Source organism: Hippoglossus hippoglossus, chromosome 16 (assembly GCF_009819705.1).
Source record: "Hippoglossus hippoglossus isolate fHipHip1 chromosome 16, fHipHip1.pri, whole genome shotgun sequence".
NCBI classification, from domain to species: Eukaryota; Metazoa; Chordata; class Actinopteri; order Pleuronectiformes; family Pleuronectidae; genus Hippoglossus; species Hippoglossus hippoglossus.
In genome coordinates this window covers 25744993-25763646 of record NC_047166.1, presented here as the reverse complement: position 1 = coordinate 25763646, position 18654 = coordinate 25744993, and the positions used below count along the sequence as shown (strand labels likewise).

General features: G+C 38.7%; 1 protein-coding gene across 1 annotated transcript in view; it reads right to left on the bottom strand.

The window, feature by feature from the left end:
• The window catches only part of LOC117776523 (vacuolar protein sorting-associated protein 13B-like), a 312145-nt gene extending 294613 nt beyond the window's left edge, over positions 1-17532 (bottom strand). Inside the window, 3 exon segments of the mRNA XM_034610493.1 lie at positions 15574-15618; positions 15620-15718; positions 17386-17532. Coding sequence (XP_034466384.1) covers positions 15574-15618; positions 15620-15718; positions 17386-17532 — 291 coding nt within the window.
• Positions 17533-18654: the final 1122 nt, after the last annotated feature.

Here is an 18654-nt window from a genome sequence, read left to right as displayed (position 1 = left end):
CCGAGTTACAGTCCCGAGTTACAGTTTCAGGACGAGGTAACGTCTACGGGGTGGTGGGTTCGGAGGCTGGACTGGTACCAGCTGGGTGGGGCTGAGAGAAGATTGCGATTTCAAGATGACATCATACGGACGAGGAAGTACGAAATGCAACGTTTCAATAACATATTTCTTAGAATGGAGTGAAAAAGTACGCGGAGTGACTGTTTTCATACTTTGAGGGTACCTACTGACCCCTATCAAGTAATTACGGATAGTAAAAGCCCAGAAAATAATAATAATTTCTAAACAAAACAATGACTAAGAAGTGTCATGTCATTGCTGCCCACAATATTCTTTGACCTGTAGTCGAACCAACGATTGTCATTTTAATAAATAGTTAACACAATAATCTGCCCTTTGATTATTATGTTAGCAACCATGGTCTGACATTATTCTGCACACAGAATAAGTCTGCAAATAGCAGGGCACAATGAAATGACCTGGTTACCTCACTGAGAAATTGGATGTGTGCAGCCTGTCACCTGCAGCTCTTCATCTAACTCATTGTGGTTATCCCCTCATGCTTCATTACTCCCTGCAATATTTCTACAGAAAATGAATGTCGTCTTGTATTGCTGATTCACTTTTGATGAATGATTGCAGTAAGTGCTGTGCTCACAGATGAACACTTTGCATTTCCTGTGACCACTTCATAGAATACAGGAATCTTAATGTGAATCTGTAGCAGTAGGAAATGTTTAATTAGCATTAGCAGCAACTTAATACTTCACTTTTCCCAGGAATGTGAGAACAAAAACACAGTTCATAATTGGGCAAACATAAATACTGAAATGTGTCATCAGTGGGCCGTAGACTCAATCACCAGCGTTACCTCAGTTGTCCATAGATAGTGACTTAATAATGATGAATTGTAATGGAAATCTACAAGACTGCCACTTTAACCACACTTAAATGTACAGTGGAAATTAAAGTGTTGCTCTACAATGTCCAAAGCAAAGTTATTATGATTCCTATATAAAATAAATATTATACATATAAGTACATTTTCTTCCCACTATTGTGATATACTATATTTTTTAAATTGCTATAGAAACAACATATCCTTGACAAATCATCACAGTCCAAAAATATGTATCAATCCCAGTTGTATTTTTAACTAAATAAATGTTATTTATGATTTTCAAAATCTTAATACCCATAACTACTGCAACCACAACAGAGAATAGACAGGGTTTCGGGATTTGTTAAGATTGATATTAAAGGGGGTGGCCTGTTTACAAGGTCTTCAACATCCAAAGTATCGCTTAGAACATTTTCATCCTTCAAAATGTTACGATGACAACTAAGGGTTAATTTTCCAAGCATTTGCCTTCTTACTTTCAGAAGCTGAAATCTAACATCTTCATTAAAGAGCAGGGAATGGGGACATGGAAAAGATTCCAATGTATCTGCCAAAATGAGAATGCACAATTACAAAACTATTTCACTCTAAGGAGAGAGGAATCACAATGACAGCACTGGTGATGTCATGCTGGAGGTCTCTGCCAAGAATGCCTCCACTGTACCCAAGTCAAAATGGCTGTGTTTAATATCTGCATCCAGCATACCCAGAATAACAACAAACAGAGACCCCAGTTACAGACCAGTCCCACAGGGAGCAATATAAGGACTTCTGATTTCTCAGTATTTCATCTGGGCATCTTGTTCAGCCATTGTACTTGCATTATCTTATATGATATAGTTGGCTGCAGTTGTGGTCCATTTCCTTTCACTGAGGCCCAGCAAAAGAGACATTATCAGGACACAAAGTGTTCATTTTCACTTACGAGGACGACACCCAATACAACCAGAACAATTTAATCAATTGACTAAACTTCAAGCATGTTTCAAGGACATAAAAACCTGGATGACCCACCATTTTCTCCTATAAAACAGAGGTTGTAATACTTGGCCCTTAACACCTCAGAGATGCATTATCTAATGCTATAGATACTCCGGATGGCATTGCCTTTTTCTTGCCCTTAATAATATGGCACCATCATACCATATATAATACAGTATCACCCCACTAGAGCACTGCATTCCCAGAATTCAGGTTTACTTGTCATCCCTATGTCTCTAAAAGTAGAGTAGGAGCCAGAGTCTTCAGCTACCAAGCTCCTCTCCTGTGGAATCATCGCAGTTTCAGTTCGGGGGGCAGACATCCTCTCTACATTTAAGAGTAGGGTTAAAACCTTCTTTTTTGATAAATGTTATAGGTAGAGCTGGCTCGGGTCTATCTTGGACCAGCTCTAATTGATCTTATCGGGATCGTGGTGGTGGATCGTAATGGTGGATTGTGGATGGAGATGGTGGATCGTGATCATGGTGTCAGCTTATCATTGACTATGACAACAAGATTGCTTACATACAGTCCCTGACAAAAGTCTTGTCGCTTGGGTACAAGTTGACCTTAAGTGCCCCTCAAATATATTTGTAATAAAATTTTTTTTACAAGAAATGGCTAATTTCAATCCCAACAGCTTTTGAAATAATGTTTTGGTGCCAAACGAAACTGCTGAAAAGCATTCTAACGTTCACAGCTTGGTAAAGCCCACTGAGTCAGTTTTTGCAAAGACAAAAGTCTTGTCGCCTTGTCATATGATGCACCCAATCCTAGATTACAGCCTCACCTGTGATCAATAATTGATCAATCAATTAGTGGGTGTGTATAAAAAGAACCCCAGCACACCAGACCTTCACATCAACTGCAACTTGACCTCTGACAACATGCCTAAGATTCACCCTGAGACCAAAGCGTTGATTATCAAGAGGCTGAAGACCAGATCCACTGCTGAGGTGGCTGACACCTTCAATGTGTCTCAGCGTCAAGTACAAAGAATAAGAAAAAGATGTGAAGAGACTGGAGATGTTTTTGACAAGCCCAGGTCCGGCAGACCCCGCAAGACAACTGCTCGGGAGGACCGTTTGTTGGCTCGAAAATCCAAGGCCAGCCCCTTTTCCACTGCAGCAGAGCTCCACCAGGCCTGGTCACCTCAAGTCCCCGTGTCAACCAGGACAGTTAGTAGAATTCTGTCTCGAAATGGCCTCCATGGTCGAATCAGTGCCCAGAAACCAGCACTAAACAAAAGGCAATTAAAAAAACGTGTGGCATTTGCCAAGGCCCATAGCCTGCTAAAAGGATGGACGCTGGAAAAGTGGCAGAAGGTGGATTTCTCAGATGAATCTTCGGTTGAATTACATCACAGCCGCCGCAAATATTGCAGGAGACCTACTGGAGCCCGCATGGATCTGAGATTCACCCAGAAAACAGTTAAGTTTGGTGGCGTAAAAATCATGGTCTGGGGTTACATCCAGTATGGGGGTGTGCGAGAGATTTGCAGGGTGGAAGGCAATATCAATAGCCTAAAATATCAAGAAGTATTAGCTACCTCTTACATTCCCAACCATACAAGGGGTCAAATTTTGCAGCAGGATGGTGCTCCATCGCATACTTCCATCTCTACATCAAAGTTCCTCAAGGCGAAGAAGATCAAGGTGCTCCAGGACTGGCCAGCCCAGTCACCAGACATGAACATCATTGAGCATGTCTGGGGTAGAATGAAAGAGGAAGCATGGAAGACGAAACCAAAGAATCTTGATGAACTCTGGGAGGCATGTAAGACTGCTTTCTTTGCTATTCCTGATGACTTCATCAATAAATTGTATGAATCATTGTCGAACCGCATGGATGCAGTCCTTCAAGCTCATGGAAGTCATACAAGATATTAAATATGGATCTCACAGCACCACTACTTAATTCACTGATGTTATGCAACATATTTTTGTATTTGAAGTAAATTATTTGTTCAATTTTCACATTACTCTCTGTAGGTGACAAAACTTTTGTCTTGCCAAAATCTGACCTTTCTGTGTTCATTAAATGATCAATCTTTCTTCAGTGAAGCAAATTTATTTTGGTATATTAAACATAATTTGGGAGGGTTTTAGCTTTCATATGAGCCATTTCTAAAACCAATGGATAAATTAAAAGTCAGGTTATAAGCTGTTGTTTCTACAAAATGGATAAGTGACAAGACTTTTGTCAGGGACTGTATACAACATGCCTACTCATACCATTACTGGCTAAAACTCTTCCTTTACAATTGTCATTGCTGCTGCCTTTATCTATATCAGACAATTTCTTATGTATAAATACTTTAAACATAGACACACCTTTCCACTATGTTAAAAACAGTTTCTTCTAATCAATGTCGTAAATATTGTAATTTTGTTGATTTTCCATTTTTTTCCCCTGTTAATAGGGGTTGTTTTGGTAGTTTTTCCTTACTCTTGTTGAGGGATAAGGCCAGAAGATGTTGCATCAAATTGTGATTTGTGAATAGGGGCTATAGAAATAAAATTTGATTGATTGATTTTTGTCTTTCATATAATGGACAAAGCCCACACAGGATCGGGCACAAAATCAATATGCACATAAAAAACGCTGATCAATTTGATCATTTAGAAATAAGACAGCTGCTGGAGACCTGAGATACTACTGTTCGGAAGTTAATTTGTATATGACACACAATGTTGCATTGCTCCAAAAAATGTTAACCACACACTACCTTTGACAAATGATACATAATCTAGTGAGAAACAGCAGTGAGTGATAATGCTACATGAGGCTATTCACAAAGATATGAAAGGCACAGAGACACCACAGGCACAGAGACATGACCTGTGTGTCCAAAAATATCATCTGACAGCACGGGTTAAACTTAAACACAGTATTAGCACAAAAAAGTAACGTTGTGATGTCCTGTGGTTATTGTCTTTGTAACATTAGCATGTATGAAAATCCTGCTTTCAAAGCCAACAGTCTGCTTGGCTATCCTCTGTAACTGATTCCCAACATGAAACGCTAAACACATGTCAAACACAGAATATTCATTTATCAGCCTTAAACAGTAGGAGCTGTCTGACCCTACAACTGCTGTTTCCGTCTGAAACCATCCGCAGACTTCATAAAATCCAGAGCTCTGACCAGATCATGTGGCTAACAGCTAATTCTGCTCTAAGCTAACATACAGGCTTATTTCTTTGAATAATGATAATTTTCCACAAATAATTATTTTTTTTGCAAATCACACAGTTTTAGGTACAAAAACAACTTTTGATATCAATCACCACCAAAACTCTCATTCATTTTAAGACGGTCTACGCCTTGCCTGTGTATGCATGTCACTGCTGATGTCACTCGGAAACCCATCTATAAGGTTCAACATGGTTTAATTAGTGTGGCTATTGTCCATTGCAAAATATGACTTGTTCGAGTGCATTTTCACACAACTGTGGACTTATCGCATTCCGTAGTACAGGTTTGATCTCCAAGACACTTTTAGTCTTACAAGAAGTTTTCAGGTAACAGCAGCAGCCACCAATCTTGTGTTTTAAGTACAGTAGCTTTTGCTGCTCCAGTTAAAGTGTGGATAATTCTGCATTAAATCTCAAGCCAGTGTAATGCTGAAATCAGTTTCTTTGCTATGTAATTGCAAATTATTTTCCTAAAATAGTAAATAGGTTATTAGTAAACCATAACAAAGCATAGATAGAGCTAAGGCAGGAGGAGGCAGGAGCCTTCCATAGCATACAATCTTTGCTTTTCACAAATGTTGTTCAAACGAAGGATTTTAAGTCATAGTAAATCTAATCCCATGAGAATTAGTAATTCAGACAGGCAAATGACTAATTGTGATGTAGGTGTTGTAGGTGATGAAATTTGGAACCTGGCTGACCAGTCTCCATTTTCTTTTCATTGGCCCCCATTCACATTCTGCCCAGTGACCTCTTGATATTAACATACCATGTTCCTGCTGGTCCCTGCTATTATTGCACTTGACATACCCAAATGTTGCCTCACTAGTGAAAAGAAGATAACAACATTAAGAGAACAAAAAGCCAAGGCAGAAAAAAGAAAAATACAAGAGAGAAAACAGGAAAGTGGAGTGAAAAAACAACCAAGAGAGAGAATGAAAAAGAGGGAGAAATTCTTCTTGATTTAGATCTGAGGGGCTCTGTTCCTTCAGATGTCTCCATCATCTAACCACAAGCCTGGGCTGAGCATGTGAGGCATGCTGCTTACACTGGCACATCTACCCCCTAATGCTAATAACTGCAATGTGTTAGCAACAATAAAACATTCCACACAGAGCCGATATACACATACACAGGCGTGTACAAAAAGACACACACATCTTGACACACGTGGGGGAATTCCCAAACACAGAAGCTGCTTTCAGACATGCAATGAATTCTAGAAATTCTATGCATTTTCTTCAGGAGGAGGTGCATGTTTGAGTGCAAAATGTCCATGTGAAAGGCTCAGGATTACCTGCGAACTTTCTCCACCTGGTCCCCTAGTATAAAGTCTGCAGAAAGTCGGTAGAATCTGATGTGAAAACACAGCAGGGGATCCGCCGCTGTATTCACAGCGACGCCTCTAACATGCATCTAATATGCCTTCAATCCCCCACAATTAGGAGTGACATGTTATACAAGTATTCATATTATGATATTATTCCATACATGGAATCTGACTCTACCAACACAATAAGATCAGTATTCCTCCATAGCTTAAAGATTTACCATTGTATTATATATTTTTTGTGATGAATTCAGGTGCATGGGTACAGTGTGAAGTCCACATTGTTGATGATCACAATGTGAGCAGAGAAGTCTCAGGTTCTGCCCTTGCAGAAAATGTATAGTGAGTTGTACATTTTAAAAATCAGTGTATGCTTTCAACACTTCTAGCTTGCAGGAACCACTGCAGAATCACTGGTGTGCAGCCAAAATGCTATGACTGAAACTTGTGCAAAAAAATTTACATTCTTACATAAGTTTGTCAAAACTTAATAGATTGTGATAGTAAATGTGTACATGGTGTACCGAACTGCGAAAATCTTGTTTTGTGTACCCAACTTTTAAGGACAAATACATGTACCATAGTACCCCCATTTAGTACTGACACAGATATTGAGGATTTTTTTAAATTTTTTATTACATCGTTAATGTTATTCCTTCTTATTGCATTGCACACGTTGAATGACTATCTTTCAATGTATAAATAAACATTTACTGCAGTTTGTGCTGTAATGCGCTGCTCGGCTCGTAAATTTACATCTGTATGACAGGTCGGGTTGTTCCTGCTGCCCTTTCTCCTCTCGTACTTCCAGTGCGAGCACAATGCATGGCATTGCTTGGTTTCACTAAACATTTGGAAAGCACTACAAAATTTGGAACCCACTATTTAGTGGACCATATAGTGATTAGTGAGTGATTTCGGACACAGCATAGGACCCACAATTGCAACGAATTGAGATATCTCAATGTTTTGTGGAAAGGTTGTGCCAATTTGACCATATAAAAGAACATTAGAAAGGGCCTCCTCCACTGACCAGGAGTGGTCAGTTGGAGAAAGCCAGAGACTGGGAGATGTTGTTGGACGTGGACAAGCGGCTTATAGTCCCATCATGGACATGTCCTGTGCCAGACCATAAAAGAAACATTGCACACTGCAGAACACTGTAGCCAATGGCTCTGGATCAGGAGGAAAGATACCGAATGGGCCCTAAGATGCTAGGGACATGCATCCAGGTCTGATCAACCTGTGGTGGGCCTGTCTTAGAAGAGGGTGTCTTGTGATTAAAAGGCCGAAACAACTGATGACACTAAGGTACACAACTGAAGAGATGTCCCTAACATCCGCTGGTGGTCGCTAACATCCGATTACATCAACTGGCGGTAGGCATTAATTAGTGCGGCAGAATGTAGATTACGTATTCTCCATCTTCTCCTAAGTTCAAAAAAGAGAAAGTGTTTCATTTAAAAAGGCAAAGAGGTAATGGCGTCTGTTTAAATATTTAAATTAGAAAAAAAGTTGAACTAAATGTGGGCATCAATTAATTTTACAAGTTGAATAATCTCAGAAAAGCTGTGAAACTCGTTAGTAAACAATGTTAAATTGTGCCACTTTATACATTTTTACCATGTTAATCCTATGTGAGAATTTCTGTGACACCCAAAGAAAAGAAATATCCATCACTTTAAATCTAGTTAAAGCAAAAAATGAAAAATTACCCAAAACTGGCCTTAGTCTATGGTCACAGCTTCAATAATAAATAACAAAAATTATGGCGTCAGTTCCATGCCTCCGCCCACCGGTGCAGTTTCAGCCCACATGTGGTTTTTTTCAGACTTATATGAGTTCACAGTGACCTTTGACAACTGAAATCTTAGTTAAAATTTGAAGAAATTCTATGAAGGCAGACTTTAGATATCATGTTCAAGGGGCCGAAAAAATGTTATGTGAGGCCACCGTGACCTTGACCTTAGACCACCCTAATATAATCAGTTAGGCTGTGAATCCAAGTGAACATTTGTGCCAAATTTAAAAGGATTCTGTCAAGGCATTCTTAAAAAAACTCATTCACAAGAAAAAGGAAGGATTTTGTTTGGTCACAGTGACCTTTGACCACTAAATTCTAAATCGAAAATCTTAACCAAATTTGAGAGGATTCCCGAGAGGTGTACCTGAGATAGTGTGTTCACAAGGTAAAAGGTGTGATTTGTGAGGTCACAGCGACCCTGACCCTGACCTATCTTGAGATAATTTGTTTGCAAGAATAGTACGGACCAATGGACAATAAAGGCATGAAAATATTTTTTATTAAATGATAGCCAGCTGTGTCATACTGACTCACAACATAAAAACATTGATTTTTAATAGCAATATAAAGTAGAAAACACCTTTCCTAAATTTAACTTCTTAGAGTTTTGATTTAGATTTAAGACTCATTCAGTAAATTGTGTTCCTGATTGTTACACAACATCTTCCAACAATTTCTGTCTAAAGAAAGCACTGATAAAGCGAACATTGGCCTTAACTGACACTGACTGTAATATCACCGGAAGCACCCAGCAAGTAATAGGTTTCACCGAGGAACAGCTTTAGACCGGATGGCCTGAGAGCAGGTACAAGCAGCAGCTGTTGCGCAGAGTGTATCACTACTTTACTCAGTGGATGTAGTAGGCTGATGGGTTTAATTTTTCCCCCCTTACTGCTTTCCTGTGTCTGAGGACTGTCTGAAAAGCTGAAGTAACCTCATTCCACTAGGATCCAAACCTCCGCCAGACCTCAAAGACAAAGCAGTGTAACACTGCGGGTTGTGTAGCCTCCGTTGACTCACAAGTAATGGTGGGTGAGTGCAAGTCCCTACACTGGAATTACACACTTGTGTAGGGCCTTCTGCAGATGCTATAAATCAGTTTGGCATGCCAAACAGTTACCAGCAAAATGGGTGACTCTATGCTGAGAACTTGAATGAGGGGACAGATATTTACAGCATGAGCATTATCCCTATACCCATTCAGTCTACTTCTGTCTCTCAACAGTTCTTTTTGTCTCATCAGAACGCATGCACTGGCTTCCAACCTGCCAGAGGAATCCACAGTGTGCCAACATCACTCCGTGTTTTTATTATTTACAGTTAGAGATGGGTTTTGTTGCTGCTTTAGGGGGTTGGATTCAAGGAAAATAGATTTGCTAAAGCTACATGTCTTCACCCTCTGTCTCCTCAGTCTTGAAGACAAGGCACCGCTGTGCTGATGATCAGACAGATTTATGGTGCAATCTCTGTAAGCCATTTGCTCCCTGCGAGCCGGAGAATCAAAGGCAAGATTTCCGGATGGAATTGGGACAGAGATTATCCAGCTTGTGCTATCTGATTGCAGACTCCCACAGGCTGTTTTCTTTTAATTCTTCAAATTTTCCCTGAATGTTTTTCTGACTTATGAAAGATGAGCTTAGGCACAAACAGACTGGATCTCATTCTGTCAGAGGGGGCTGGACACTATGAGGGCTGACAGTGAAGGGACATTTGATTGTATATTTAATGAAACTAATACAGTACTTGTTTTAATTGTCACTATATAACATGTTCACACTGTGACAACAATTATTACAATCTGATATTAAAGCAGAAAGGAAAGCATGATATACACTAGAACAGTGTGCACACAGAAGCTGGGAACAGCTTCCATTTTAGTGGGTTGTCGATGAGATGGCATCGCTGAATATGTCCACAACAGGGAATCAACGATGCATTCGAATTCACAAAAAAAAAAGTGTTTTTCCATATCACAATATGAGCCTATCAATATCCAATATACTGAATATCAAACCTGTGTGTTTGGTATTCAAAACTTATATATCACATCTATAGATTTCTCTTTTTTAATTCCAAGGTTAAAGCCAGGTAGGTGATTTGTCTACCTGGTATATAGTGATGGAAATCACAGAATAACAACTTCGGGTTTTTAATAAGTCTTCAAGCAGGGGATCCCTAATTCACGTTTTACCCATTATTAGGGAGCAATGAAGTTTAGTTATGTTAAGTCCTAAAAATAGTTTGGAAGGAATCTAACAGAAGAAAGGGCCTAGCTGGACCATATGCCAAACCAAGAAGTCTCAGAGGCACCTCCCCAAATCATCTTGAGGCAATGCATCAATCACAACCTCCACATCAGTGGCAAATGCACTCAGCAGCCATAAAACTCCCAGATCAAGCAGCGGGCCGAGCCAAAACCAGAAAGTCTCTCCTCTGTAAACCCTAGCCCTTATCTTTGTCTCGTAAAAAAGAAAGAGTGCCTGAGAGTGTTATGATCCACTGTAACAGTTATCCAGCCAGTTCCTCTCTGTCTTTGCTGATCACACCTCATCCTCGACATCTGGATCAGTTTACCGAGATGTCAAGAAGAAAAGAAAATGTGCCCGTAATTTTGCAACATTACATCAATGTTAGCTGTTAGGTCTTTCATTAAAGCCTGAGTTCAGTCTTGCCAATTTCTGTTACTGCTACAACTAGCTACAAATACAAGAGTAAAATTCCTAAAACAACCACAGAATTAATTCTACCTCCTACCAAAGGTTTTATCCATCTCCTCATTATAGAGTGAAGCTTTAGGGCAGTAATGCTTTAAACCAAATGCTCAGCATCACATACCAGCTCCAGTCCACCACATCTGATAGAAAACATTAAAAAGACAACACAACCTAATGAAGAAAATACCAAATACATAGAAAATCTGTCTCGAATGTGAACAGTTCAGTGTGAAGCTGGTAAAACTGAAAATTGCTAACTCGTTCCATGAGATTTCCATGGGGCAAATAAGATACTAGATGGAGACCATATGTTCAATTAATAACTCCAATTTCCATACAGGGCCTGCATATAGAATAACAGATTTTAAAACCATTGTTTTATCCTGTGCTTTTTAATCTAGAATGTGCTCAGATCAAACTGTTCATTCACTTGATGAACCATTTCCAAGGGGCCAAAATAAGTGCATCTTTGCACATCAGAAAGAAATTAAGTTGACAACTCTAAAACTCTTTCCCCATGACCAATCTCTTGTCACATACTTTAGTTCTTAGACACAAACCAGGACTTAATCTAATTTTAGATCTAAAAACTAAATAAAGGTGTTACTTTAAACACCTTTAAAACAGAGTGTACTGAAGAAAACATGTGAACAGTCTATATGTCAGGTAAAGGTAGACAGATACATATCCACACGTGTATATATATATATATATATATATATATATATATATATATATATATATATATATATATATACACAATGCATTAGTTTGCATATGGCCTCTGGTTTGAGAAATTAATGTTAGAACAAGTTGACTTTTTTTTTTTCACTATACGTTCTGCACTACAAATCTTCATTACAGCTTATTTCAAGCAATTACACTGTCAGCAGGAGCTGTAATCTCCAACTGTTGCCGAACTCCCAAATTTCCACATTTGCTGGAAACTATAATTGTGAGTCGCTCTTGGTGCTTTGCAGATGGGCCCTATTAAACAATCTCAATATCCCTAATATTACCCAGTTCCTCTCAAGGAGAAATACGAACATTTAAAAAGGTCCAAATAATTTGGGTCAAATTACACAACCCTTAATGAACTTCAAAAGATGTACGGATGTTTTTACAGGCAAGCGCTTCGGCTTGAACAGTAATTATGAAACAAACCAGTTAATTATATAATTTATCATTTCCACACTTTGGCCACATGAGGCCCAAATACCCTGTCTCTACTGGGCAAGAAACACTAGTAATATACTAAATTTAGAGTGTAACATTTTCCATGCACAGATACACATCTCTTTTAAATCACATGGCCATTACTTAAATTACTTGAGTGCTTCAAGGACAACTGTCATTGCCTAAAGTTATGCACCTCTCTGCATCACTGCTAAGATCTGATTCAATTTGGAACAGGGCCTGACATGTATTAGAATAATATCTAACTTTTAGGGAAATACAATATTGTTCCTGTGAAGCTAATGTGACAAAGAACTATATGCCTGCCTCTTCAATCAAGGAAATTCTCTTTGGGGTAGGAAACTGCCACCACAGAGATGACATAACAAATATTGTTGTTTTTCTGAAGTACAAACAATGGTACTGTGTAATTAAGATGAAATAAAGGTAATACAAGTTACTAAATTACACAAATCTAAAGTATATAAGAAAACTGACAGCATTTTCTTGGCCTAAGAACACAGTAGTCAGCCTTCAGCCTCCCACTCACATAAGACAGAATTGAAGCAGCTCATTTAAATTCCACATGCTAGAAGGACTTCTGTTGTAGGTCTGGCATTGCTCCAAATTATGTCTCATGGGTGTACATACCGCTAAATTATTTGTCCAAATGTCATTTGCAATTCACCAAAATTCTTTACTTGACTAGAAGTCTTTTAAAAACATATGTAACAAACTGCTGTTTTGAGACTATGCATTACACCAGCACTGGCACATGAACCATAAAAAAAAGTTTAGATTTCCATTGAACAAGAAACCTGATCGCATGACCAGTAGCCACCTGCATAGTTTGATATTTACCATTAGTTCTGGGCAGCTCAAGTGTTACAAATCTTTTTGCCGCAGTCTATGTAATTAGCTGTAATTGACTTCCCTTGAAATGTGTTTCTTCTGGGACATCTGGCCTTGAAACCTCAACCTTTCCATAAAGGGCCAGTGCTGAGTTACACTCAATTTTGCAAACCACATGGGTGGCAAAAGTAGGACCAGGCTCTCATGCAAAAATACATGTAAGATGCCTTTCATATACCACACTTCAAAAATGTATTTATGAATAAATATTATTAATATGTCTCTAGTAAGAACTGTTCTGAGATTTATGCCCCTGATGATGACAGGACTTAATCAATAAGAACAAAATATCTTCCTTGTTGCTAAATGGTGCCCTGTGTTATTTTTGCAAGCAAATAAGTTTCTGTTTACATTCTGCACTGCTAACAAAACACAGTGTAAAGCCCAATTTGTCTTAAAAGTAGACTAATTACATTGTGTACATGTGTTTATTAGCTTACAGTGCTCAATTATTCTCTGCCTTTGTGAGCAGATTGCTCATGAGACACAAAAAGTATATGCAATCATAAAAAAAAACTCCATAGTGCTCCTACGGGTCAAAAACTCTACATTGCATCTTGTAGCAGCCAGATTTGACAGATATAGTCTCATTTTGCTCATGAAATAGTTTAAAATCCTATCCATGAGAATTTCACTGCTTATTAAATAAAACAGAACAATGATATGTTTAAGATGGTGCAGCAGTAAATAGCACTGATCAAAGTCAGTAAAGTCACCTTACAGTTTTGAGTTTCTCTGAATATTTCTGGTCAGTGGTCAATGAAGCTGTCCCTGTTTTAAAGGGACAAATATACTGAGTGGGTGTACTGTGGTTTACTTAAGGGAAAACATATTGACAAAGTGGAACCATCCTTTTTTTAAATAACAAAAATATGGGGAAGACAATAACTGATATAGGTTTTATGCTGAAATCCATCTGTCTCAAAATAAAGGCAGATGAGTCTCTTGATAAATTGCAAGAGCCTTTGCTAATACTTAATTCTGGTAGTATGGGCGGCAAAAACACTTTCATCCCGAAAATTCTGAAATGTGTTCCTCATTGCAACCAGTCATTACATAATTTGCCAATGTGCCTTTTACCCCCAGAAGCTTTTGAAAATATAGATTACAACCCATCACTGGCATAAATTCATCATTTTGCCTCAATCAGGCACTGATTAATTTCTTCTGCTCTCCTTTTTAAAAAAAATGCATTCTCACCTGAATAATTATGCAGGCATAAGAAAGACAAAAGCAACTACTGTTTAACTTTGTCAAATCAACATGTTTTAAACCCTGCTTATGAAGTGCCTACCATATACTGTACTAGGGTGGGCACTGAAATCTGATGCCAATCAGGCACGAGATCCTTCACAGCCAGTACCTGCCGGACCTACCTGAGATTTTGGTGCCCCATTTCGGTGCGTGAGCTATGTAGCAGTTGCCCTTCTTACAGGCAAAATAAGCATTACTGCACGTGCCTACTTAAGATTACTCTTAACTTTGGTGGCAACACACTCTCTACATGGCCCTAGCTAGTAGCTACCTCAAATTCGAGTTGACACAACATTAAAATGCCTAATGCTAAACTTTCAAAGTGTGGGTGTATTTCACCTGAAAGGATTCCGACACTAGGAGGTGCAGCAAATGTTTGAATTTGTTACAATTCTGTGTAAGGAACACAGCAAACTTAATGAATTACCCGGCAACGCATGGGATACATTTGAAAGCAGTGGGATGCACCGTGTTTGACTGCTTGTGTGACCCCATGCCAAGCACATCAGTCGGCAGTGGTGGAGAGAAAGTTGAGGATGAGTTTGGAGCTGGAGTATTTTGCTGTATTAACCACTGTAAACGCATTATTTGAATAGTTTTCGTTGGGTTAAGTTTCATTTAGATTTAGTTCGTTAAATTTGGTATGAGTTGTGCACCTATTTTTATTTTATTATTTGCTTTATATATGCTTATAACCATTTACATTTAATGTTTAAATTTCAACTTCCAATTTGACTTAGCAAAAAAAAGCTGTTCTCACTGCCAAATGCCATTTGTGTTGTATTTCAGAAAAAAGTATCATTTCTGGGACCAGAATCAGAAAAAAAACCAATGATACCCTACCCTATATAGTACACTATATAATAAACCATAATATACTATAGCAAATGTGAATAATATAAATGAGCTCTGTTGCTAGAAATGGTAGCTTCAGTAAAAACAAAAAGTCCCAAACAAATTCTCCCAACTTATAGACTGAGACTAATGTTCTCAACTTCATACTTGTCATTATGCCCGATTCACAGTCCAGAAACAATTTGTTATATTATATCAAATGACTGCACCTTGCCTTATCACCAAAACTACTTGAGTAAGCAGTGATACTGGTGTAGCTGATCTAAGAAACCGTTGACTGAAAAGGTGACTGACGAAAACACTTGTGTTTGTTCAAAGCAAAGGCCAAAAATGACTGAGAAAGCTTTGCTGTGAGAGGAATTTAGCAAAAATAACAGGCAGATCTGGCCAGCCCTGTTCTATACCTGTAGGGGAATATATTATGTTTCTTATACCAGCTAAGAACTCACCTGTGCTCCATCCCTCAGCTTGAGAATGCACTCCATGGTGTTGATGGGTGATGACTACAGGCTCGGAACCCAGCTTAGTCCAGGGGACATGGATACGCAGTTCATGGATATGACCACTCATGAATGTAAAGGGCAGCTTTAACTCCTATGTGCAAAGAAATAAAAAGATGAAAACAACACATGATTATTAAAAGAATCATCGCCATGATATTACATTTGTTATTGAGTCAACACTGATGTTATTGTTTCAAGAGTATTTGGAGCCTTATAATCCATCCATTACAGTACTTTTAAACTAACATTTGAAGATGAGAGGATAATTAAAAAAAACAGCTACATATTACACATAGGTCACACTTTTAACAAAATCAGTCAGATTTTCTCAGGGGCAGACAAATCACTGTTCTGCATCTTGAACCACTTGGTGTGAGAACGAGTCCCATGAAACCAGACTGCCTATACACAGGCTTCAAATGCCTTCTCTGTAAGTCTAAGGCCAAAAACTAGTAAGGAAACAGATTTCTGAAAAAAGCTGTCATGGATTTGCAGTAAACCACACAATGTTTCATTACAATTTACTCTATTAGGAAGATGATTTCTAATTGCACATTTTAAAAGAGGCATTGTCCAAATTAAATGCAATAAAACAAAGTCAAAGGGAGGACAGTTTTCGATATGGCATTTCACATCAAATCTGCATACGATTCCCACTGTCGGTTGGCTTAAAGCTGCTTCCAATAAGAACTTTCATCACAATCTCTTTTGGGTTGGGTAGTATTTTGGTCTGGTCTTCAGAAGCAGTCAGAGCCCTCTCAAGAGAAAATTCTTTTAACTCATGGTAGATTGATCTAATCCAGACATTACAAGTGTAAAAAGAACACTGTGTCAAAATAAGACTGCAGAGCAAAATATCTGAGTAAATCTATCAAACCTCCTCCAAATGACAGTAAAGATTCTCTGTTTGCTGCTGTTTGCTAGTGTTACGGCCACAACCTCAAATGTTTGCTTGGCTCAACCCAGTGATGGCAACATAAAAGGAAGATGCCACACCAGAGTTAAGGTTAAGCAAAATGTTTTTATGAATAAAAACAAAAACAAAAAGAAATCATGTTAAATTAACTGTGGGAAAGTGGAGGCCTGGCCAAAAATACCAAAAAATAGGACGATCTGGGCCAACCACACAGTGAGCCATCGCGCCCTGTTGAGACCTTATGACATATGTGTCTCTCATAATTATGAAAGAAATCTCATAATAAGATCAGGATTTTATAATTGCAAGTTAATATTGCATGGTATTTGCATTTTAACTTAATTTCAGGGTCTGGCTCTCTTAATAATGAGATTAATTATTGGGCAGAAATTGGAATGAGAATTATCAAGTTTTCAAGATGTCTTTGCAAGCCATGCATGATGTGGCATGTGCAACTGGAAAGAGTTACCATTGTATTACTTCTTACTCTGCAAGTAAATAGAAGCCTGCCATGACATCTGACTGCTGGTGAGTTTGCAAATGCAAACAACTTTCAAGCATTTGGGCGGCGCTATCAGGATATGAAATGTCAACAAAAAGGCAGGTTTGCTACACTGTTTAATGTGGAACCAGCTGATGTGCCTGAGAACCAACCACATGAAATCATTGAGCTACAAAACAATGGTGAGCTCAAAGCTACAGTAACAAACCTTCCTCTGTACCTGGGGGTTTTCCACATTATGAGGAGAAAATGCAATGTCTGTCATTCCAACAAGTACTCTCTTGGACTTGCAAAAGACTCAAAAGAGAGAAAAGCAGAGGTTACGTGCAGTATACTGTACCTGTTCCAGTACATCCAGTTTCAGGTCTAACTTGCTGAGCACCACATCTCCTCCCCAAAGAGACAGCTGCAGGTCAGATGGCTTCAGATTCTTTATATACTTGTTTACATAGCTCATTAGGAGCGGTGTGACATAGGACTCCAACATCTTGTCCCTGTCTTGAACACATAACAAACATTGGACAAAATTATGTGATGATTCAACATGTTGTTTCATTTGACCATCTTATAAGAAACACAACTGCTCCTAAAGCTTTGGTCAGATGCAGATATTAAGCATATTTGTTTTCATATTTTTCATGGGAGATATTTCTAAATCATCATAGAATGGGACGACAGGTTAAAGTTACATCAATAATGATGTCTGCATTCCATTCAGCAGCGACCTTTCTCAAATCAACAGTGAAGTGCATGCCCCCTCACCAGCATAATTCCATTGAATGGAATGGAGCCATAATACAAGCTACAGTATGTACATCTGTGCATCTCTGCAGTTGGGACCAGACAAAATGTACTTTTGCCTCATATTCCACTAATATGTCAAATATAATGTTATACAATTGTTATTGAAATTGAAACAAACTAGCTTCAAGCTCAAATTCAGCACTACAATGTATGTAACTGTTTTATAGCATGAAGTGCACATTGTTGTGCTTCATTACCTCACGAGGTCAGGTCTCTGTGAACCTAACATACATGTTATATCACGGAAATGTGCATTTAACGACTAACAATAGTATAAACTGAATGAATTTCAGTGGTTCTTCTTGTATGTGGTTTTGTTTTGATTCACAGCTGTGCCCTAGTTGGTCTGCTTGCTAATGTGCCAGCATCCAGCTACCAGCAGTTCGCCACTCTAAATGCATAGCAAAGTAACCTAATCAAACTGCGTAGTAGAGTATTTTACTGACAGTTAACGCTAGAGTGGCTATCAATGCTCTTCTGTCATTCTAGCTGTGTACATTGTAGCATCAGAGCAAAGAAGCTAAGCTAACCGAGAAGAAGTGCTCCAAAGTGCGTTCGTTTCAGCTGAATAAAACCTTTGGCCACGAGGAACAATAGAAAAACATCTCCTTACTTCACCCCCGTCTATGTCTTGTGGCAATTACTTCACTTCGAGGTTTTAATAGAACCTACTCGTCCCGTTACCATTAGCCACATCTCTCCTACAACTTCAGCTCAAACGTCATGCGTCAACATCATCGCGGCTTCCGTATGCCTGGTGTTGCCTTTCCGTCCTGTAGGAAATGTGGGCTTCACTTCCAGTGCA